Genomic DNA, 17770 nt, shown 5'->3' with positions numbered 1-17770 from the left:
GAGAGAAAGTAACAGCATAGGCAGAGAGAGCTTCCTGAGAAGACACAGTATTAAAAGAGCCCCGGAAAAGAGAGTGAGTCGCTGTGGAGAACAGGGGAGAGGCAGTACCTGATGGTGTGTTGAGGCCCGATAGGGAAGTTGGTGCTGCTGCTGCTATTAGCTGGCTGCAGTCTCCTGGTGAAGCGGGAAGAGCTTGGCTTGTTCATCGGCTTCAACCCCACAGGGCAGGTCACTTCTACAGGAAAGGGAAATTTAATGCATGGCAGCTCAGACATCCCCTCTCCCACTTATTCAACTTTTCCCCACTACCCCTACACACAGAAAGTGATGGCCTTTTTTTGGCCACCCTAAATGACCAAGGGAACTATTTTATTCAGTGTATAAGGAACCTCTCTCAGTACAGTTCCACCCTGCAGTTTCTCACCTGTTATCATTGATGTCTGTGGCATTTCCTGGGCAATGGTCCAGGTGAATGACATAGAAGGATAAAAACGGCAGCATTAAAGTTAGAATCACAGAATTGTAGTTGGAAGGGACCCTGAGGTGTTCAAAGAGAAGTCAATCCCACTCCCAAGAGGATAAACGCTGTCCACAATATACCCAACACTGCTGTACGAAAGTTTACTCTTGGTTTGGTGGGCTCTACAGAGGCAACTACAGGCAGTTCATGTATCTCTCCTGCCTCATGACTGTACATGCACCTCTCCCTGCCCCAGCCCCCTTACCGTTATCCACATTGAGCTTCTGATAGGAGGTCAGAGGGACATTGGAGGAGCTGCTTCCACTGCTGGAAGAGGCATTGGTAAAGCTGGGTGGGTGAAAAGCAGAGAAAGTGATTTGTGAGGGCTGAATGGAAGTCTGGGACTCTTTCCACCTATGGTCTGGTGGGGTGGGGGGATAATGGGCTTGGGGAGGAAAGGCATGGGTTATGAGTGCTTGCAAGATCTGACTAGTGAATAGGAGGAGACCATATGCCCATTGTGGGTGACACTGCTGGATTCCTGTAAATAGCAAATAGTCTGGAAACGGGGTACCCATCATCAGTGGGAGCAAGAAAGTCCATTTCACAATTTTCCTTCCTGAACCTTACACCCCTGACTTAGGTCAAATATAGCAGCTGTCTTTTTTTTTTTAGCAGCTATCTTTTTGTGTCTTGAAGTCAGTGCACTTCCCTCCACTCCAATCAATTTGATCATGATGCAATAATCATTTCAATAGTTCATATCTCGATGAACATTTATTAATAATTTTTTTTAAAAAAAATCATTTTAAAGTAGGTTGAACTGGTACAAGCTACTTGTACCAGCAACATCTCAGCCTAATAAAATTATTTTATCTTTGGTATGCAGCTACTTAATGGTGAGCCAGTTTCTGATCTGATGTGAGGTGAAAAACAGAATATGATCCAGGGGACAAAAAGTCTTGACTCTTGGTTCAAAAAAGTTGGCCTGGGAATAGGACTAGGCAAGCCTATCAAGTAGGCCTTGATTTACGCCAAAGGGTAGGATTTTAGTGAGCCAGAAATAGTTTGTGCATTATTCTTCTGAACAGGCAAAGGATACTCACTAGCTGTCAGGCACAGTGCTGCCAGCATTCTGCAGGTAGACATTCTGATAGTTCTGGAAGAGGCTGTTGGTGTAGCTGATGCATTCAGGGTTGCGGACACCATAGGCATTGGTGGGGGATGAAGCTGGGTAGTGCCCTGGCCGCACCGGCTTGGCTGCAAAGGGACACAGATAGCAGACATAGCACAACATATTCATTCATTCATTCATTCATTCATTCATTCATTCTGAGCTTCTCCTCCCCTGCGTAGCTTAGCCAAGGGCTCTTAGAACAGCCAGTGTGCAAGTTTCTTCCTACCTACCAGCCATCAGTGTCTACAGCAGCATCAACATATATGGTATTTTATAGAGTTTCATAGCTGGAACATCTGAGGAGGGGTGGGGAGGCCTCTAGCACTTTTGCTCTCCCAGTGCCTCCTGCATCTGACCCCAGAGCCACAATGAGAAATGAACAGACCAGAAGACTCATTTGGCCCCTGGGTGAGAACCCAGAGGCTGAGAGAGAAATGAACTGATATTGATTTTTATATATTAGTAACTTTGTAATAATGTAACATTTTTATATGTACCTGTGTATTTTTGTAAAATTTTGTTTAAGTTGTCTGTTGTTGCTGCTTTTTTGTACACCACTTAGAAATATTTAAAATATATTAAGCAGAATAGAAATCAAATAATCAGTTCTTCTGAACAGTGAGATGCATCATCTGAATGTGCAAACATGGGGTTACCACAGTACCAGCAATTTCCACATACACCCCCACACTTGCTGCTTGCTTGCTTACCAATCTGTGCAGAGTGGTTGCGCTTCATGCTGTTTTTGTAGCGCACTGCCTCCTTGATACGGTCCACCTCCTGCTGGTAGCGACGCTTGTCTTTCATAGCACCCTCCTTAGCCTCCCTCAGTGCACCCTCCAGGGCCTTAACTCTCTCAGCCGTAGCCCGAAGACGTTTCTCCAGTTTAGGAAGCTCACAACGCAAATCTGCATTGTCGCGAACCAGCTGAGCCCCATGAGTTCACAGGGAGAGAAGAGAAACAAGGAGGATGGATAAAGAAGATGAGGTAGAGGGGCCTCTGAAGACCCAAAACATTTGCCCTTGCCCTCACTCCAATGCATCTCTACTCTGCTAGTCCTCCAGGTATTTGCCTTCCCTTTCCAAAACAGTACTTGTGCCCTATTTTGAACCCTGTCCCAGAAGCCTCACATCCCCACTTCTCACACCATATATGTTCTGCAAGAATGTCAGAATACCCCCCTCATCTTTGGGAAGGCATCCGTGCCCTCTGAGCACCCAGATTCTTACTCTTGTCCTGTGTCTGAACACCCAGCTAGTGAATCCACTACATCTATGTGACCATACTGTGGAACTAGCCTTCGGCCTCCTAGTCTGAAGAGATGGAAGAACTCTCAGACATTGAAATAGTTGCACAGAAGGGCATTTTAGTAAATATAGTTTCTGCCACCATAGCAGGGCTATGATAATATGGTGGGGGGATCATTCCTCCTGTTGCACATCTATTAAAGCACAGGTGGCTGACCAGTGTCACCCTCCAGATGTTGTTACACTCCCAGCTCCCACCAGCCCCCTCAACAACATGGCCAATGGTCAGAGATGATGGAAAATGGAGTTTGACAACATCTGGAGAGTGACATGTTAGCCACTCTGTATTAAAGGCAGCAATGGGGAATCTATAGCCTTCCATATATTGCCAGGCTCCAACTTCTATAATCCCTGACCACTGGTTGTTCTAGCTAGGGCAGTGGAAGCTAGAGTTCAACAACACCTGGAGTGCCAAATGTACTCGCATCTCTGATCAAAGGCATAAAAACCTGTATTCATTAGAACCTACATTCAGCCTGGATGCTGGTGACAAGCTCCTGTCCATTCAAAGTAGCAGCCATTCCCTGCTCTCTCTAAGCTGGTGGGTCCCAGTCTTTGCCCAAGTCTCACAGATCCAAGCCGTGCAGCATGCTGCAGCACAGGAGAATAGCATGAGGTGCAAATTGAAGGTCTGAAGGTGAGCGCCTCCCTTCTCCAGGCCCAGGCAATCCGTTAGCTCTCCCTTCAAACATAAACTCTATAATCTACAGGCAGGTGGGTGAGCAGCATGCAAGGAGGTCAAGAGCACAGCAGCAAGAGGTGAATAAGCGCTGGGGGGGGGGCAGCCACCAGCATGATAAAGAAAAACATAGCAGGGGAGCCACTGGGTAGAACAGCCTCCAAGGGAGAGGGAGAAAATATCTGAGGTGATAACATTTGGCTCCCACATCTGAGAGATTGATATCGGGGGTGGGGGGAGGGCTGGGGGGCTTTTGAATCATGCCTTTCCAGAAAACCACAGGGCCTTGATCTGTGAGTTTCTCCAGAGTCCAATACTAGCTATTTCCAATCTTTACAACACCCCCACCTATTCCTGAAGCAGAGGAGAGAGGGCCGCTGTTGAGAATTTAGAAAAGAGCAAATCACTTTTATTGCACTGTTTCTTTCCCTCGTAGCAGCTGCTGGTGGACAGGCAAAAACTGGCCAGTGTTGCCATGGCAGCAGAACTGCCAGATGCCATAGAAGTCACACACATGAAATTGCCAAGAATGGGGCCATGGTGTCAGCCATGCAGGCCACAGTGACTGGGGTTGCCATGGTAGCAGTGAGAGGCTAGTACCAGATGATGACACAGATGTCAACGTGGACAGGCTTGCCATGGCAGTGAAATGGTGAGGAAGAAACAGACACCTGACTCCCCCCCCCCCATATGCATGTGCTCCCAATTTGGTCACCAAGTGCAAACATTTCCTGCCCAGCGCAGCAGGCAGATGAACATGGGGGAGAGGCCATACGGTACCTTGGAGACCCAGCGATCCAACTAGGGTGCAGCAGCAAGGGGGAAAGGGGGACACAGACAGCGACTGAGCACCCTTACAGAGTCCCCAGCCAAACCCTGCTCTGGAGACCCAGAGAGGGACAAGTTAAACACCCCAGCAACAGAGTGTGCCTATGGCTGACTGTATGAAGACAGGACCCACCCATCCTTCCTAGAGCTGCATGCAAGGGAACTCCTCTCTTTGGGGCTGAACTGTTGGGTAGGACACACATGCCCAACATCTGCTGTGTACAGAGAATTCTATGGGGGAAAGAGATAACAGCAGGGATAACGGAAGGATGTGAAAGGATAGACATACAAACAATCCAGAGAAAGTCTGGGCTGGGAAGCAAGGCAGGAAATGAATACAGCAAATGTCAATTCAGCATCCATTCTGAGGTTCATTGCTTTCCTACTCCCACCCAACCCACCAGTCCCTTCAAGCTTTGCCACCTTGGACTGAACCAGTCCATTCCAGTGGTTAGCACACACAAGTCTCCAAAGGGGGCAGAACTGTAAAAGAGCCATTCACCTCCAAACACATGTCAACCCCTCATGATCAATACCCACTTCCTCCTTGCCCCATCATTTGATTCAGGATCTGGAGCCTGCCTCCTCCTCCTGCCCAGCTACCAAAAACCCCTCCCTCCGGTTTGCACAGGAGTCTTGTTTGTAATAGAGAAAGAAAATAAGGTGGCCTGACTCACATTAGTCATCATTAATGGCTGATCACATGGCAGCTAGGGGACAAATGAGGAACCCTGGGGTGCTTCCAGACTGCCACTGCTTTCAGGTGGGATTCTATCAACATATGGGCAAATTCAGTTTGGGCAGTTACAGAGGATTTGGTGCTCCTGTACAACAAACTCACTCCCCCTAAAAATTGACTTTTTCCAATAAGGAAAGTGGTGGGAGAAAGCATCGAAAAGGGGTGGGGTAACTCTTGAAGCAGCATCACATAACCTCACTGAAGACAAATAAGAATGAATGCTCAATAAGCAGCCAGTTTTTACTTATCTCTCTGCAAACAAATCAGGTTGGCTGCTCAATAAACAGGATGTCTGGAAGCAATTCTGGTGTCCCCCTCTACAACCCCCCCTCAAAAAAACACAGGTGATTGTAGATGATAACAATTAACATTTTGGGAGAGCAAGTGGATGGGAGGGGCGTGCGGATTTGGCATAGAACCCCCTTTCACATCTGTAACAGATCAGCACTGGGTTGGTGTTGCCCTTAGACAGCCCTGGCATCAGTGCCCTTCAGACTGCAAGTTTCCACCAGTGGATCTTATTTCCCTTGCTGTTGGCAAGCTCTTTCAGGCCACATAGGGAATTTGGACTCGCTCAACCGTGTAGCCCTGACTTCATGTTTAATACTCTGAAGCCTTGGAAAAGGAACAGAATAAAATGTAAGAAGCCATGAGGTGAAAAAGAACCAAAGATGCCTTCATGACCACACACATGCATGCAACCAGGTTAGGCTTTCTACAAAGTTCTAAGCCTATTACCCTCATCCCCATTGGTAAACACATGGTAAAAAGCTGCCTGGAGATGCTGGGAATCGAAGAACCTGGGTCTTTCTGCAGGCAAAGTATATATTCTACCTTTCCCCTACTAAGCTCCCCAAGTGCTGTCTCTGGAGCTGCAGGACTATTACGCCAGAGGTTTCCCACCTTTTAGGCCAGTGAGCACATTTGGATTTTTTCATGTGCGACATTGGCAGCACTCTCTCTGATCACTTCCCTACCCTTGTCCCTGCACTTTACACATACAGTCAGAAAGAGAGCAAGCACATGTGCACATACTTCACTTTTCTAAATAGAGTTGCCACCATTGGATGGGCAAAATAAGGGACAGGTAGGAGGAATCTGGAAAGAGAGAGAGTTGGCCGGGGGTGGGGGGCGCTGTGGACAAACTCCTGCTTCCTTTGAGGGTTTCTCTGCTCCTGGCTACCTCAGCAAAGTTACGTTAGAGAAAGCTCTCCATGTTGTTGTTTTAAAAAAAAAATTATTAAAGATTTCTTAGTTTACAAAAATACGTGCATTGTCTATTTTTTCAAGCTGCGTTTCCTACAGATCACTTTCATTTGTTGTGAGATATTAGTGTTGCATACAGTATAAGGTTAGTAAGAAGAAAGGGAGGAGGGTGGAGTTGGGTGGTAATGCTTCTATTCTTCTACTTAGTGTATGTGTTGGGTTTCGTGTCAGCGTCACTTGTGTGGATTCTCTTACTATTTGCTTTTTGTATTTCCTTGGTGGTGAGAGAAGCTGGGAGCGGCCTAGAGTGCAGTTGGTTGTCTTTGGTTGGCTGTAGTGAGATTTGTTTATATGTGTGTGAGGGGTGGATTTTTGGATCTGGTTTGCCATATTTAGTCATTTGCTGTTGGCAGATTCTTGTTGTTCTCTTATTGGGTTGCGTATATGATGAAGGGGAACCATAGTGGGTTGAAAGCATCTTCTTCTGTTTGTCCCTATTTCTGTCAGTTTCAGTTCATTGGTTAGCTTTTCTAGTAAGGCTGTTTCCCATACTATTTGATACCATTGGTCCATGTTCACTCCTCACAGGTCTCTCTAGTGTCTGGCTATGGTGCTTCTGGCTGCTGAGAGTAGGTGGGTTATAAGCTCTTTATAATGTGAGTGGGCATTATTTTTTATTTTATTTTTATTTTATTTTTCAGCGCAAAAATTATTTTATTTTTCTGATTTCATTCCTTTGTTTACGTTGTGATAATGGACTCTATTTTTTTTTAATGATATTTATTCATTTTTCCCCATCACCAAACCTGAACATTGTGAGTGGGCATTATTACTATATTGGAAAATGTTCAATAGGGCCAGTTCTTGGGTAACTTCTAATACCTGTTTAAATATTTTGCACATTTATTGTAGGACTGCTGCCCCAAAGGGTCGGATTATGGGGCATTCCCACCACATGTGAAGGTATGTGCCTATGGAGGTGCAGCCTCTCCAGCATTTTGGTAAGGCTCCTGGGCATATCAGCGCTAGTTTCCATGGTGTTAGGTACCATCTGCAAGTGAGTTTCTGGGTGAGTTCTTTTCTTTTAGCTGAGATGAGCTCTCTATGTTTGAAGCAAAAGAAAACCAGTGTGAGTGAGAGAGAAGGGGGGGTGAGAGGGAGGGGTAGCTGCCTGCTTTCTTTTAGAAGAGCTCATTTCCTGGGCAAGCCACTTAGTGAGAAGGCAGAGCAAAGACTTGGCTTTGAATGAGTTGTTGCCATTGCCACTCTTTGCCTGAAGCTGCTGCGCCAAGAAACAGTTCTCTTTGAGCCACTGGTTAGTCTGGAGTGTCAATCAGCCAGTGGGTGGGCTTTTCTTCTGAGATGTCTGGCAATCATGCGGCATGGCAGTAGGGCAGGAGGTGGCACATTCCCATTCCACCTCAGGTTGCAAAATGGGACAGGTCACCCCTGCCCACACCAGCACCCCGTACACACAGTCAGAAGAAAGATACACAAACAACACAGAGCCTTCCCACTTAGACCCAAACACCACTCTCAGCCCAAACACCACCACTGCAGGGGGGTTGCTTGGCAAGCATTTCTTGGCAGTGGCAAAGTAAGATGGGCAGAATGTTGCAGGTGGGCAAAACAAAAATGCAGAACTGGAAGTCTGTGCCTATTTTAGGAGCTGCTCAGCATCTAAATCTGGCACCATACCAGAGCCACGTTGCCCGGAGTGGCTCTGGTATGGTGGGAGGGGGAGAGGATCTAAGTCAGGGTTGGGGAAATCTGTGACCCTCCAAATGTTGATGGGCTACATCTCCCATTATCCCTGACCATAAGTCATGCCAGCTGGATCTGATGGGAGTTGGGAGTCCAACAACATTTGGAGAGTCACAGGTCCCCCAGTCCCTGATCTAAGCAAACACCATACTAAATAGTGTAAGCAAGGTTTGATTGGGGAAGGGGATAGCCACAGAGACAATATATCTAGCAAGGATAAGTGTATGAGCCACCCATGCAGTGCTTTCTGCCAAGCTGGTATTGCGAGCGGAGGGGGTGGGACTGGGAGAAAACCCAGGTAGTGTTTCCAGCAAAGTAGAAGGGTGTCATGAAGAAACATTCACAGCTGCTACAATACACAGAGACAATGTGAAGTGGGGAAGGGGGGGAGGCTTCCCACCCAGAGGGCTGAGTGTAGATAGATAGATAGATAGATAGATAGATAGATAGATAGATAGATAGATAGATAGATAGATAAACAGGGCTGAACTCACCAGCTGCCTTACCTTGCCCAGATGGTTCTCCACCCCTCATCCACCCACCCCACTTATGATGGTTCTCCAGCTCCCATCCACCCACTCACCTGTTTGTGAACTTTTGTAAGCTGCTCCAGGTTGTTCTCAAGAAAGGAAATCTTCTGCTTCTGGGAATGAGCCCCCCCGCTATCCTCGGGTTCCAGCTCCGCGCTCTGGAAGGCAAGTACAGAGTGAGCTTGTACCTCTGGGAGGGTGAATGGGATGGGATAGGAAACCCAGCCAAAGTTGTGCAGCTACACATCCAGAATCCAAACCTAATGCCCTCGTTTGATTGGCCAGCCCCAAAATAGGCAGGCTTCTGGGAGGCTTCCTTGGGTGGCTTGCTCCAGAAGAATAAGGAGGCTATTATGGTTATTACTACTGTACTACTATTAGTACTACTACTACTACTACTACTACTAATAATAATAATAATAATAATAATAATAAATATGAGCCTATAGCATAGGATTAAGGACAGTGCTACAGCATACTAGTGTATACTGGAATGGGAGACACAGCTGGCTCCGAATGGGCCAGAGCATGTGGAGTGACTTGCTGATTTTCCAGTAAGAATGGAAATGGGTTTCCACTAGCCCACTCCCCCAGTGTGCAACACAGAGCTAGCACCACTAAGGTGCCTTTAAACATTAGTTATAAGGATTTCTGAGTGTATGTGAAGGGTTCTCAACCCTCTAAAGTGTTGGTGGGAAGCCTGTCATCCTCCAGATATTGCTGGACTACAACTCCCATCATCCCTGATCATTGGGCCATGCCAGTTGAGGCTGATGAGAGGTGGAAGTCAGGAGGGCAACAGGTTTCCCAAAGGAACCCTGAATAAATGCTGAATAAACAATGAAGTTGGCTAAAAGAACTATAACGTACTTTCTTAACTCGAGTCGTGACGTCTTGAACGAACAGCTTGCGAAGGTTGTGGAGGGTCTGGAGTTCACGGGCCTGGAGGGGTAGGAAAAGAAAGGCAGGGATAAGGTGGTGAGACCAGACTGGGGGCTTCAGCCCGACTCCCTGCCCCAATCCTTCGCCTCTTCTTTAGCTACTTACAACAGTCTCCTCCAGCCCTTTGAGGTCCTGTTTGGACTGCTCATGTCGCTCATACAGAAATCTGTGAAGAAGATAGACAATGATGGTCAAAGGGGTATGTGGAGTGTGGGGAAGAAGAAGTCATTTCATGGCAGAAAAGGGTCCAGTTGTGCTCCTTGAAGCAGAACTGGTAGTGCAAGGATACGCTGTGCCATGTGTCAAGCACTAGACCCCAGCATCTGGCAAGGGAGGGGAGCAGGCACAAATCAGGCCCCTGACCACCATGATCAAGGGGTGGGCAAATTTTAGGAGGGACCTGGACATATTTGCAAACCAGATAAACTATTGCAGGTGCCACACACATGTTGCAACTCTCTCCTTCCCAGCTGTAAACCCCCAGAATTTCCCCAAATTAGGCTAGGGAGGGGAATCTTCTATTGGTAGAAGAAAACTAATTTTGGCAAGTTGGAGGAAACCCTGTGGGCACCAATGAAAGCTTCTGCAGACACGTGTGCCCACAGCCTCCAGATTGGCGACTTGCCCATTTGTCCTCATCACCCATTGATGAGGTCACTGATGTGTGTGTGGGGGGGGTTACTGGTACTTGGTGGTGGAAGAAAAATGGAGAACTGAGCAGGAAACTGCTTACCCCTAGTCTCAAGCCATGCACAAGCAGCTAGAAATCTCTCAAGAGAAGCGATTTGAGTTACCGCTTTCCTAGCGAGAGCTCTAGAATGTTCCAGAGCATTCTTCCTGTTCCATAGAGGCACAGAACCTGCATGTGGAGCTATGTGCCTATCTCTAATAAGGGGTGCTTGAAGTGGAGGAGGGGGAGATTGTGCACAATGGTTTAGAAAAGCAGAATCTTGGGCAATGCCCGCTCCTAAAATCTGACAAGAGTTTCTCAACACTGGGGCAGGAAGAGTGTCAGCTCTCACCACATTTCCTGCGATTGGGTCAGTGGTGGGATAGGAAAGGTGCACAGTATAGCAGGAGTGAGAAATGAGAAGAGCATTCTGACATTTAGCTTCTACATCAGGGAGCAATTTCCCTGCTTTGCAAATTGCACTGGTATCCTCTTTTACCAGGAAAATGCTCAATCTTACACCCATTTCTATTCCTCCTTTTAAAGTTACCTATCTCTAACTGCAATAGAGGACCACTCCACACAAGCCTGCTACCAAGGTTGCATGCAAAAGAGATTTGCAGGCAACTCTGCTTCAGTGGTAAGTATTCCTATATAATACACACACATTTGTGAACACGTTTCTACCTTGTCAAGTATAAGGCATGGGAAATCAGCCTTTGAAGTGGCATGTCAAAGCAGGAGAAATCTAGGATATTGCCTTATATCGGGTCAGATTGCCTAGGCTAGTATTGTCCACTCTGACTGGCAGCAGCTCTTCAGAGTCTCAGGCAGAGAATCTTTCCCAACACTTTCTCCTTTTTAAAGTGAAGGATTGAAATTGGGAACCTCTAAATGCTATGCATGTATTCCACCACTTAGCTATGCCCCCTCCATCCTCTAAATACAGTAGGTCAATATCAGCTTTCCCTCCAGTGGTGCCCTCCAGATGTTTTGTACTACAATCCTCATCAGCCTCAGATAGCATCGTGTGCTGGTAGGAATTGTAGTCCAAACTGGTCTAGACAGAGGTGGTTGGTCTCAAAGGCTGGCTTTTGTTTCTCTTGTGGTTTGCTCCTTGGTTGGGATGAGCAGAGTCCGCTGAAAGTGTCTGGGAAGGAGGGGCAGGAGGGTCTTCTCACGTCAGCTCCTGTAGCTTCTGTGATTTCTCCTGTTCTTCACTCTTGAGTTTCTCATAGTCAGCACGGAGTTTCTCCAGTTCAAGCTCTAATTTCTGGTTCAAGCTAAGCAGGGATAGAATAGAGAGAAAAACAGGGACACTAACACAGGGACAGCAAACATGTCACTTGACTCCCATGCTTTCTTAAAGGTCTTATCCCCCTCAGATTAACACAGAAAGCAAATGTTAAATGCTTGAGGCAGAGAGAAACGAAAGAGCCATCCATGGCCTCCAGTCCTTGAGAGCCCCCAGATTGGGACAAAGCACAGACACTGCTGCTTGACTCACTCACTGCTTAAGCCTTTCCACTGCTACCAGTCTTGTACACATCCCTAGTCCTGACAACCTGATTTTTAACTAGGTTAAACTAGGTTAAACCACCCCCCATCACTTTGTTTGAGGTCAATCCAGTGGCGTAGCTAGCCACCTGGCCGCCCAGCGCAGCAAACTCGAAGGCACTCCGCCGGGGGGCGGGGTGTCCGTCACAATGCATGCGTCGTGCATCATGACGCGTGCGTCATGACGCATGCGTCACGACGCGTGCGCGCACAGAAGGGATACACCGCGGTGCTTCTGCGACACAGCAGGTAGCGGCAGGCGGCGTCTGGCAGGCCTCCCCCTCTCCCTCTGGCCCTCCCTTCGCCCGTCCTTGCCGCGTTCGAGGCGGTTCTCCTCACAGCCAGTTTGCCCTGGCTCCGCAGGGGCTGGGGCTGGTCCTGCTCGCTCACCGCCTGGCTTTCTTCAGGGCCATCGTGGAAGCGGGCGAGGGCTATGCTGCCGGCAGAGGGTGGCTCCTCCGGCAGGGAGGAGACGCCGTGGAGGAGCCGTGCTCGGAAGCCGCCAGAGCTCTTTCCATAGTGCAACCCGGTCTCACCTCCACGTGGGCGGCGAGGGGCGCTCGCAGCGGCGGCGGCCATCGGAGGTGGTCACCCCCGTCCAGCCTACTGCCCCCCACCCAGCCTGCCGCCCGGGGTGGCATGCCCCCCCTATTACTACGCCCCTGTGTCAATCCCAGCTTCCTTGTCAGAACCCCAACTCCTAGAAGGGTTCAAGTTTGTGGTGCACACATGTCCCAAGCTGTGAGAGCCTGACTCAAGCCCTGAACTGGCCGCCTGGAGCTTCTTATTGGATATGTTCTTCCTAAGCACCTCCACTCAGCTTTATATCACACTAGAGGCATGGACTTGCATCACCACAACAGCCTTGAGCCTAGGCTGCTCTTGCCTCACTCCTAGTTCTGACTTTCCTTCCGGTTCCTACCTCCTATAAGCTACGTGGCTGTGGTTGGTGTGTCTTCTCCACTTCTCACAGAAGCCCAGACATTCCAAGCCTTGCCTCAGCTCCAGCCCACAACAGCCCCCCACCCAGGCCCTGCTAGTACGCCAAGTCTCCCAACTCCTGCACAGCCTGTCTCATCACGAGACTCGCCCACCCTGCGTGGTGAACCACATCCCACCCATGGAAGCGACTTGGCCCATTCTCAGGATGACTCACTCCTTGAGCTCATCAATGATCTTCTGCTTCTGGTTGATCTCATCACGGAGTCGCGCCAGCTGTTTGTGGTGGGCCTCACGGTGGCTCTCCAGTTGCACTTCCAGGGCCTTCTGTGTGATAGGGATGAAACAGGTCAGAAAGGCAGAAAGCCACACTCAGGAACCTTGGATCCTCTCCACAAGTACAGAGGAAGCTGCTGTTGTGTATTGAGTCAAAGGATTGTATATCTGTATTACTATTGTATATGTATTTGCATTAGGGTAAAGTAACTGCCTTTTGGTTCCAGAAGGTACAGCTACTATTGGTTCACTTAAGCTGCTGTATTTGGATCCTCTGTCTTATTGGTTTCCTCCAAAAGGCAGCACTGTGGTTGCCTCCAAAATGTATCCCTTTCTAGCTAGTCCCCTGTCCCTATAAATGTAGCTTTCCTCCCCTCAGAGCTTAGTCTTGTTTGCTTTAATAAAGAAGTGTTACTAGAGAACTGTCTCCAGCATACAGTGGTACCTCGACTTACGAACGACTCGACAACCGAATTTTTTGACTTATGAATGGGGGTAATGGACGCGCGCTTACGGGTGTCTCAACGTCCAAAAGGAAACCACAGCGGTTTTAGATAGAGATTTTTTGACTTGAGAATTTTTCGACTTACGAATTTTTCCGTTTCCAATGCATTCCTATGGGAAATCGCGTTTCCAATGGCGTTTTTCGACTTACGAATTTTTCGACCTACGAAGGTGCCTTCGGAATGGATTAAATTCGTAAGTCGAGGCACCACTGTATTATGTCAAGAGAGCTGAAATCACGAACCCCACAACAGCTGCCTTTTTCTGATTCAGATAATTGGTGCATCTAAACTCAGTAATGTCCACACTGACTGGCAGTGGCTCTTCAGGGGGCTACCTCAGCTCTACCTGGAGACGCCGGGGATTGAACCAGGCAGGCCACTGCTGTGATACGAACCTTGACTTCATCTGTATCCTGGATCAAGTCCTGCTCCTTGCCCACTTCATGAACAGTCTCTGTGAAAGAGGAAAAATAATTCTTGGGGTACAGCCAGAATTAGAGACATGGCCATCCTATCCCTTGAATTTACCCTGTCACCTCTTGAGCATGCAAGTCACTGTCACAGCTTAATCTCTCAGCCTCTGTGCAGCCATGGGGTGGAGTCCATATCCATTTAAAGAATAACACAACTAATCAACTAGCTCATCTGTACAGGGGAAATTAAAATGACCTGCCTCACAGGGTTGTTGTGAGGGTAAACAATGAAGACCATACCGGTAAAACACTTTGAAAATGAAAAAAAAGCACTTGAATCTGCTGAAGGTTGCTTGTCAGCAAACTAGATTGCAGACCCCAGTGCAATCAGATGATCAAGGATTCTGCTTTTAACAGTCAACCACATTATGCAGCTGTCTCCGTCTTTCTTCTCTCTCTCTCTCTCTCTCTCTCTCTCTCTCTCTCTCTCTCTCTCTCTCTCTCTCTCTCTCTCACACACACACACACACACACACACACACACACCATTTTCTGGCATAAATGTTGCAACCATTCACATGTTCTACATCAGATATAAGCCAAGGCATAGCCTAACCTTGGGCTTGCAGTTTAGCTAGCTCTTCACTCAGAGTATCATAGGATTCCTCCAGGTTCCGCTTCTTCAGCTCCACACTCTGCATGTACTCCGTGAGTGAGCGGATCTTTGCCTCATGCTGGGGGGTTGCAGGGAGAAGAACAAGCAAGAGATAACTTTTACAGGTGCATCAAATACAAAGGTGCATTTAACAGCATATCCAGTTTGACCTTGAGTCACCCTATAGCACCTGCCATGTCCCTTGGTCAGGACAGGACAGCAAATAGGTGTTAGCATATTTCTCAGAGAGCCAGGTTGTAGCTCCCATCAAGGGTGTACCCCACAGCAAACCTGAGTGTGCAATGGCTTTCAAAGTCAGCCTCCCCAAACATTAGTTGTGTGGAATGCAACCAAATGTATCCCTTTCAGCTGAGAGGTAAGCTAACGGACCCAACCCTGCTGGAAATGCTTTCTCTGAATTGGAAACGAACTCATCCAAGACCACAAAAGCTGCTAGAAACAGATGGAAGTCACCTGAGCAGATGGGATGGAACCACCTTAGAAGTGATCTCCTCCCTGCTCCCACTAAGAGTTGTAGGAAAGAGGAAGCCTGTTAAGTCAGATATCTTTTTGGTCAGATTTACTTTCCTTTTGCACTCTGGCTTATAAGGATCTAGAACACGCAAGGGGGAACTTGTGTGGGCCCTCAAGTGATTAAGACTCCCATCATTCCTGACTGCTAACCACGTTGGCTGGGGATGGCTGGAGTTGGGAGTCCAGCAGCACTTGGAGGACCACAGGAGCCCCACCGCTGCTCTTGAAGAAGAGAAAGATGCACTACCCTAGCTGCCCCCATTTGCCCTGGATCAAAGCAAAGCCCAGCCCGTCTCCCTGGGTCAAGGTAAGGGCAATCAGTGCCTATACTTCCTGATGTTTTTGTTTTTTAGTATTGGGAAACACTGAGGGCCTTCCCACAATCTTTCTACCTCAGGGCTGTGGAATCTTCAGTCCGCAGGCCAGATCTGGCCCATTCGGCTTGTGAGGCCATTTTCTCCAAACCACATCCAGCTGCCCCACACCTGTTGTCAGGTGTATAGCAGGTAGAGACATGGCTGGTTGGCTGCTCACGTAGCAGGAAACAGGATTTAACTCCTCATACATCTGCAGATGCATGAGGAGTTCAATCCTGCTTGGTTTGGATTTGCACTCTTGATGCACCCTTCAGGAAGCAGATCAGTCCTCCTTGATCACGATCTCCTTGCACAGGTCAGCTTTGAATGGTGGGCGGGATCACCAACCTGTCAAAGTTGGGGCAGGGAAATGAAGGTCTGGCCTGCCAAGCCAAAAAAGGTTCCTTAACTGGTTCCACATTCTCAAAACCCCACTTCCCCACGACTGTCAGGTCTGACCTGAGAGATGAGGAGCTGGCAGGAAGATAGTTCTCGCCCTGTCACCTCCATCTTGCGGTGACACTCAACTTGCAGTCCCTCCAGTTGCCGGCAGCGCTTCACAACAGACTTCACCTCCGATTTGATCTTGCTGATGTAGAGCCGGGCAACGGTGAATTCCTCCTCAATGGCACCACTGATCTCGACTGGCTAAGAATGGGGGTGAGGGAGAGTGGGGTATGAACACACTGACCAGCCTCTTCCAGCCAGATCTCTTTGCTGAGCATTCATCCTGACTCTTTTTCAAAATGTCTGCCCATAGGGTATAAATCATCACTTCAAGCAATTGTTATCCCATGATTTCCAGGGCATTTTCCTATCATTTTCCTTAGCACAAAAAGTTGATGGACAAGAGCACCAAAACCAGTTTAATTAAAACCCTAAATTTTATGGGATATGGCTGAAAACCACCCTGCAACACCCTGAAGCAGCCACTGTCTGGGGCACCCAGTTCAACCACATGACCCTTGCAAGCAGAGCCATTCAAACTGGTTGCTTCCACATTAGCTATTTAATATGGATTTGCCACCCTTCATTCCCTCATTTTGGACTGGGAATGGTTTAACTCAGAGGAGAACTATTGAAATTAATGGACCTAAGTTAGCCATGTCTATTAATTTAAGTGAGTTTTACTCTAAGGCTAGTACTTGATACAACACTTGGATTCCAATGGTTTTCTTTTCAGACCTGGTATGTAGCAAACCCACCTCACAACTTAACACACTATTATAGTAACAGCCTGCCCAGAGGTACCACCATCAACTCCAGTTACCCTTGTGTTGCTATTTTCTGTAATAAAAGTAAAATTGGGAAGGGCCAATACAGAAGCTAGGAATCTCTTGCAGGTCCATAATACATACATTACTATATATTCTCACCAGGTGTTTCCTGTTCTTCCCAAGTGTCCCCCTCTTTCTTACCAGCTTGATCTCACCATTGCCCACGATGACACTGAACTCGCTCAGATCCTTCATGAGGCCATTGAGAACCTCGGCAATGCGCTTGCGCTGATGCGCGCTGAACTCCTGCAGCCGCTGCAATTCTGATTCCAAGGACAGCATGGTGGCCTGCAAGGTGACAAGATGGTTCAACCAACCCAAGAAAACTGGACTTCTGACTTGCAGACTCCTCTCTTTTGGCAGGATAAAGGGTTAGGCTACAACTCCCATCAGCCCCAGCCAGCACAGTCTGATGGGATGGTGAGGGCAATGTGAGTTGTAGTCCAGAACAACTGGAGGACACCAGGTTGGCAAAGGCTGGGTTAAAGCTTCCCTCCCAGCTCTATCATTTGAAGTGGACCAGATTCTGCAAACACAAGCCTCGGAGGGAAGTAAATGCCATATCACAATGTTAGTACAATCCATTCCTGAAAGTTTAGGTCAACATTTTCTACTGAACTCTTGATTCACATGTTGCAGGACAAACAGAGGCAGGTTTAGTGTAGTGTGACAGGTGCAGTCGCACTGGGTGTTGCGCTGGAGGGGGCACCAAAACAATGCTGTAGAACAGTGTGTGAGAGGTGGAGGAGCACCGAATTTTAGCGTCTCACAGGACGCCACTGAAATTCGAGAACCCAAAGTCCACCACTGGACAAAGCCTTCAAAGGAGCACTTGCAAGGAGCACTTGGCTCAAAGCAATGGACTGAAAGTGGATCTAAACTGGAGGGTCTCAGCAATCAGAAGACTAAGGGTGAATGGGGGCTTTCCTCTGCTCTAGTTCTGCCTCGCTGAAA

General features: G+C 48.0%; 1 protein-coding gene across 2 annotated transcripts in view; it reads right to left on the bottom strand.

Annotated features, from left to right (window-relative positions):
- Positions 1-17770, bottom strand: part of KIF5A (kinesin family member 5A) — a 61070-nt gene that overhangs the window by 2996 nt on the left and 40304 nt on the right. For both annotated transcript variants that reach the window (XM_035102492.3, XM_088662810.1), the window contains exons 15-28: positions 16958-17104; positions 15999-16187; positions 14611-14728; positions 13977-14035; positions 13017-13126; positions 11485-11586; positions 9739-9799; positions 9562-9633; positions 8745-8849; positions 2348-2564; positions 1567-1720; positions 726-808; positions 425-452; positions 109-235 (exon numbers count right to left, since the gene is read on the bottom strand). In XM_035102492.3, coding sequence (XP_034958383.1) covers positions 157-235; positions 425-452; positions 726-808; positions 1567-1720; positions 2348-2564; positions 8745-8849; positions 9562-9633; positions 9739-9799; positions 11485-11586; positions 13017-13126; positions 13977-14035; positions 14611-14728; positions 15999-16187; positions 16958-17104 — 1524 coding nt within the window. In that variant the 3' untranslated portion in view covers positions 109-156. The remainder of the gene's footprint in view (positions 1-108; positions 236-424; positions 453-725; positions 809-1566; positions 1721-2347; positions 2565-8744; positions 8850-9561; positions 9634-9738; positions 9800-11484; positions 11587-13016; positions 13127-13976; positions 14036-14610; positions 14729-15998; positions 16188-16957; positions 17105-17770) is intronic.

This window comes from Zootoca vivipara, chromosome 2 (assembly GCF_965207765.1).
Source record: "Zootoca vivipara chromosome 2, rZooViv2.hap1.1, whole genome shotgun sequence".
Classification (NCBI taxonomy): Eukaryota; Metazoa; Chordata; class Lepidosauria; order Squamata; family Lacertidae; genus Zootoca; species Zootoca vivipara.
This window is presented reverse-complemented; position numbering and strand designations above follow the sequence as displayed.